Source organism: Labrus bergylta, chromosome 13 (genome assembly GCF_963930695.1).
Source record: "Labrus bergylta chromosome 13, fLabBer1.1, whole genome shotgun sequence".
In the NCBI taxonomy this organism is placed as follows: domain Eukaryota; kingdom Metazoa; phylum Chordata; class Actinopteri; order Labriformes; family Labridae; genus Labrus; species Labrus bergylta.
The window spans coordinates 17,181,976-17,188,338 of NC_089207.1; the positions used below are offsets into that span (position 1 = coordinate 17,181,976).

The 6,363-nt window shown below is 39.3% G+C and overlaps 1 protein-coding gene across 1 annotated transcript; it reads left to right on the forward strand.

Moving 5' to 3' along the window:
• The first annotated feature begins 719 nt into the window (after positions 1–719).
• lrrc3 (leucine rich repeat containing 3) lies at positions 720–5,850 on the forward strand. Its single transcript, XM_029277848.2, has one exon. The coding sequence runs from the start codon at positions 1,180–1,182 to the stop codon at positions 1,978–1,980; it is 801 nt and encodes a 266-aa protein (XP_029133681.1). The 5' UTR covers positions 720–1,179; the 3' UTR covers positions 1,981–5,850.
• The last annotated feature ends 513 nt before the right edge of the window (positions 5,851–6,363 follow it).

Sequence of the window (6,363 nt, forward strand, 5' to 3'; positions counted from 1 at the left end):
GTGCCACATCTTGTTTACACCTCATACTGTGCTAAGACTAATGTGAACGTGAGAGGCTTATTTAAGACTTCTGTGTTTGAGTTTGTGTTTGTGCATGGCTTTAAGCAATGAAGCCCAGACAAATAGTAAAAGGAGTGAAAATGAGATGAAGACACGGGCTCCGTGGGGTGGGTGACCTCAAACACAGCGAGGGTCTCATTGTGTGTTCAGTTGAGCCCAGCAGAGGGTGCGCAGTGCTAAAGTGATGATCCTCCTTCAGGACAGATGGAGTAAATTTGGAGCCTGCAGCTATTCTTATCAGGTGCCACTGAATGAGATACAGCAGTCCTTAAAGTGAGGGAGCTGTGCAGAGAGAAGCTTTTCCTCATTGCTGGAGCCAAAGATGATGAATCGTTGCCATAGTTTTGTGTTTTTCTCTGTCTTTGTCCACGTATGGAATAATGCAGGCTAAATATGATTGATATTCACTACAGTGCACAAGCATCAGAGGATAATTCCATGTAACGTTCATAGTAAACAATGCAGAACAGCATTACCTGGTCCTAATTGAATGAGAGAAGGCTGCACTGCCGGTTTATGAGATTTGCAAAAAGTGAAATGGATTTTTCTCAATAATCACTTTATGCATTTGTAAACATTGTGGGAATAGCATTTACTCAGCTCAATTATATAAGACAAAGGCAATTGCCTGTTCACTTAGAAAATGACTTATTTAGCAGGAGTCACTGGAGAAAGTTTGATACATCCATTTCCATCTCCTGCTGCCCTTTAAAACGTTCATTATTGTGTTTTCTGTTGAAATATAACACTTTTCTTTTCTTTCAGGGCACAACATGCCATGCTGACTCCAGTGTCGCTTGCACCGTGCATTACTCTCTGAGGCTTACAATGTTCTCAAAATAAACCTGGGATTATTTTTCCCCTGCTGGAATATGCTCAGTGAGCAGCTCGGATTTCGGATGACCTCTTTTGAAATCTTTTTCGAAAGATTATATGAAACTCTGAAATCAAATAGGAAGGATTCTCTCAAGATAAGCCCTTTATATTCGTTTGAATGAACGGATGATTTGGGAATTTTGAAAGCTAATGAAGCTGCAACCATCAGCATTTAATGCGAAGGAACAGGGAAAACTATGATTCTTTTTGCCTGACAGGACTTCAGGGAGGTTGCTGCTGAATATGCGGATCTTTGCGGGGCATGATACGCCCAGGAAGCCACCCCTCTGTCATGGCTTTGCCCTCTTCTGGGGCTTGACCTTTGTTTTATTCATGAAAAGTGTTCAAGTGAAGGCTTGTCCCACCACATGTCACTGTATAGAGAAGAACGGCATGACTGTGGTTCAATGTATGTCTCGCAACTTGGAGAAAATCCCATCCGATCTTCCGAGGGATACAGTTGTCCTACTATTGGCCTCCAACCACATCACCCACATCCCGAACCACGCCTTCAAAGACCTGCACTACCTTCAGGAGCTGGACCTGTCCAACAATGACATAGAAACGGTGGACGTTGGAGCTTTTCAAGGTGTTTCTGACAGCCTCCTTGTCCTGGATCTATCAAACAATCGAATCCAAAGTGTCCCTAAAGAGGCATTTGCTCGTCTACGAGCAAAAATCAGCTTCTCGAACAACCCGTGGCACTGCGAATGCATGCTGCAGGAGGTCCTGAGGGAGCTGCGTCTGGACCCAGAGACGGTGAACGAGGTGATCTGCCACACGGCGGTGCAGGAGGAATATGCGGGAAAACCGGTAATCCAGGTGCTCGACTCAGGGATCAACTTCTGCAACTTTCACCACAAGACCACAGATGTAGCTATGTTTGTCACCATGTTCGGGTGGTTCACCATGGTGATTGCGTACGTGATCTACTATGTGAGACACAATCAGGAGGATGCCAGGAGGCACCTGGAGTACCTAAAGTCATTGCCCAGCAGCTCTCAGATTAGCAAGGACTTTGACACCATCAGCACTGTTCTCTAGCAGGGCTAACTTATTCATGTGATCCGTGTGAGTGGGTGTATTTATGTGAGTAAATGCATAGTTCTGTAAAAAATAGAAAAATCGATTGCAAGACATAATCATCAGAGATTTTCCAATACCATTTTTTCTTCTCATAACGTTTCTGATAAGTTGGTTTGTTTTCTGGCAAATAATGAAAACCGTACCAGTACCACTGAAGATTTAAAGTGAACAGCTGCATACAATTAGCCCTGTAGGATGTTATTTAATTGCATTGATCTTTGCCTTGTCTGGCTCAGAAAATGTATAACAGAGAATTCTGACTTTCACTGGTCTTGATTTAAGCCCCCGTAAAAATCAACGCTTAACCATAAAACAAACAGAGTACCTACAAATGAGCTGAGTTAACGTGAGCAGTAACTGTGCTGGCAGCCCATTTCTGTGTTATGTCCCATTCTGTTATGTTGTGTCCCTTGAAGCGTCAGAGAAAGGCAGACTTTTAGCATCAAACTTATTGAAGAGAATCTCAGATTAACATTACACTGTACTCCATCTATTTCAAAAGACACTGTATTTCATAAGGTGCTTAGGAGAGGGATGAATCCATCAAAAAACTGCAAACACACTCCTGCACACTGCCGTGTTAGCACAAATACTTTGGCAACGTCTCAGTACATTGCCAATGTTTTGTGCATTTTAGACTATAATAGTTTTCTTGAAATTTTGGGGTCCTAGGACTTGTATTTTGTAGCAACGGCATTGAAACAGGTGTCGTAATTGTTTGATTTTTACTAGTGTCATCAAAGTTTAAAATTCTGGTGACAATCCTATAGTGAAAAAAAAAGTTAATTTTATTCTAATTAAATGAATTACAGTATCAGATCAGTGTGAAGACGATACAGATTCGGGTGATGTCTGCACAATGTGTTTGCATTGTTTCAAACATTAATTTTGATTTTCTTTCAAGGAGTAAATGTTTCTCTACTGCGGGACAGGGCATTAGTGATGGCACAAATAAACAGTAACACTCCCAAAAGTTACATTTCCATGACAGATGATAGATCTACACTTGTGAGATAAATGTTCCCACTGTGGTGTCGATCCAACAGTGTGATTGAATTTAGACAGAGACGAACGAGGACAGCTTCTGTGTCACACAGTTACTTTGTATTGATTGATTTATTTATGTTCTTCATGTCACCCTGCCAAGGTAACTGGCATTTTTACAAGACGTTGGTGAATATATGACACAGGTCACAGTGTTAACATTCAGTTTGTGTAACTGATAGCGCTGCCTCAGAGTAAACTTCTGACCCTGGAAACTCTGTATCCTGGCAAGTAAAAGACAAAATGTTTAGAAAGAAACACATTTAGAAAGAAGCTATACAAGCCTTTCAGCACCCAATGGCAAGGTAAGAATGAGTGTTGTTAGCATGTGGGCTTAATTAAGGCATTGATGGCTCGAGGTAAAATATTTGACTGACAGAGATATGTAATGGTAGAGAGGGATATGAATGAACTTGTTAAGTTAATAAAGTTACCTCTTGTTTTTTAGTTTGGCATTCTAAAAATGAACACATCTCTCATTGAGTGGACTCATCTAATTCTGCAAAAATCAAGATATTTATGCATTATACATCTGTAATGGGAATCAACAATGCCTTATTTACAGCAGCAGAAACTGAGCAAGATTATCATATTTAAATTGTGACCACCTGACGACAGTTAAGTCTGATATTATCAAACTGAAACCAATTCAGTGGAAAATAATCTTCTCAAGGCAGAAAAGAATGGAAAAACTCCAAGTTTAAAACCCTTCGTCACCCCTTTTATTCAACACATTCATTATTAAAGCTCTATCTTCATTTAATAGCCTGTAACAGTAGCGCTAACCTATCTGCTGCCTGTTGTCATTTTCACAGGAGCACAACTACACCTCATGGCAGTTTGGGACAAAGTTTAAGAAACACGTGTAGAAATGTGTTTCATTCAGCACATACTGCAACGAGATGTGTTGGAGGTGTGAGATGTCAACATGAAAGCTGTTTGTGTTTGAGGTTCTTAAGTCTTTCTTCTAGAACAGTGGTTCCTAACCTAATCTTGGATCCCCCTGATACATTGCTTTAAAAAATGTACATTAATTTAATACATTTTCCTCTCAGAATATGTCTACACACTTGTTCTACCAAAATACCTTTTTTATACATTTCCCAGTAATGTTTTAACAAGATTTTATTGAGTATATGCTAAATAAATTCTCTCCCCCAAGGGGGTGAGACCCCCTTACCAATGTTCTAGGAAGCCCTTTGATAGTCACCCAGGACGTTGCTACTTAAACAAAAGGAACAAAATATGGTTATAATTGTATTTCTTTTAGGCAAAAAACTATTTGGTTGTTTAACAGAAATGTAAAACTTTACAATAGGATGTAAAGAAAGGATAATATGTGTCATCAATTATAATAATCTGACTTTGACTTTTAGTTCTGCACAGGACTCGAATGGCTGTCTTTGGAAATGGTGAGCTGTTTGTTTGATTAATCAATTGAACCCTAGAGCTATTCCAAGAAACTGGTTCTCAAGTCAGCACACATGGCACTCCGAACTGACTTCAACATTTGTGCAGATTGGTATTGAAAAGTAATTGTATTTTGTTTTTATAACTGATTCACAAACTATCTGCCTTGTCCTTGTAGATCTCAATTTGTATCCCATGTCGAGTTAACGCCTGTGTAGGGCTGGCATTGGGTGTTTTATAAATCACATGTATTCAAGAACACATCCTGTAACAATGTGGTAGATTTTTCACGAGTTATTGTTGGTTATTATGAACCAATAACTCAGCATTTCATGTGTAGGACTAACAGTACATCATAGGCAGTTACTGCAAAGGTAAGAAAAAGCCATTGTCATGAACTTTAAAGGAAGAGTACAGGTAAATACAGCTTTGTATACGCTCAAATGTCAGAGTTAGAAACGTGGGCTCGTCAACAATCAGAAATGTCAAACATCAACAAAAGTTTATTTGTGAAACATTAACAAACCACGAATTGCTGAATTATGATGTCATAAAAATGACAGGTTTTTGTTTGATTGTAACGAAACAATGTTTGTTTGCCGGAAACTAAATTACTTTTAATTGTATACCAGTTCATTTTAAGTGCCTCATCTTTGGGAGAGTGCGCTAAGATGGACAACTGTGTCACAAGCCCACCACCCACCAGTCTCACCATCTCAGATTCACTTACAGCACATGTGTAGCCAGTTTGTCTGAATGACCGGAGTCATTGAGGTGTTAAAGACGGATTCCCTGGGTGGATGGATTATTCCAAAAGAAGAAAAATGAGGGCCAAGAGACAGCACAAGAAACTTTTTTTTTTTTTTTAAGTTGCTGTTACATATTTTGATGTGACTGACAGCTACGACAGTACGGGTGTTAATGTGGTAATTCACACTCATCTATCAGACCAAGCAGGTTCAAATAAACACAAATCACCTAATCGTGGAGGAGAGTCGTCTTTACTATCTCGTTTGAAGTATTGTAGCTTTATTTGTTGCAGGATAGATTTGTCTCCTTGTAGTTTTGACCTGTCATAAATGATGTTTGTGCTGACCGCCGTGTAAACAACTTTTGCAATCTAAAAGAATGAACATACCATACGTGTTTTATTTTGTTAGTCATGTTATTAAGCTCAACACATCTCCACGTTTCTGGACGTCTTTAAGAGCTGTAGTGTCTTTTCTTCGTCGGTAGAAGATCTGGTCTCTGAGCTGTCTGTTTCTGTGATGGAAATTAAAGGGCTCAAATAATTACGTTTGTGAAAATAAATTGTGTCCTTTTGTTTTTTGGATTTCTATAGAAACCTTACCAGCATTTGAAAATAAAAAAAAAATATTTTCCAAGTTCGGCCTCCTTCATCTGTTCTTGCACTTTGACCTCAACATCAATGAAGAGCCAAATACTTTAGACGTGAAGTAAAGTTTAACAGTTTTACCCTCCGTTAGTCTGATTCTTCTGCAGCCTTGCCCTTAAAGGCATGGTTGGTCATTTTGTCCAGATACACTTTTTAAGATTTTGGTTGAAATTGTCTTTTGGTCCTGACAGACATTAATAACTTGTGCTCTGAAAAAAGGAACAAGAAACAAGGAAGATCCATCATCTGTAGCAGTTGTAAAAAAAAAAGCCTGTAAAACCTTTAACTGATGTCTGCCATGAGGTACCAATCTGATGAACCAATCACGCCTCCCTGCTCACTCTCTACCCCATGCATGAACAAGCCCACACTCAAAGCACGTCACTGCTGACAGAGTTTATACTGTGAGTTTGTCGTTGGCTGTTGGAGTAGTAAAATAGTCATGTTTTTTTTTTTTGCATGTATTATGGTAGAGTTTAGTGTTTACTTCC

Coding starts and splice junctions, on each gene's coding strand:
- lrrc3 (XM_029277848.2), top strand. CDS start 1,180: ATGCGGATCTTTGCGGGGCATGATACGCCCAGGAAGCCACCCCTCTGT.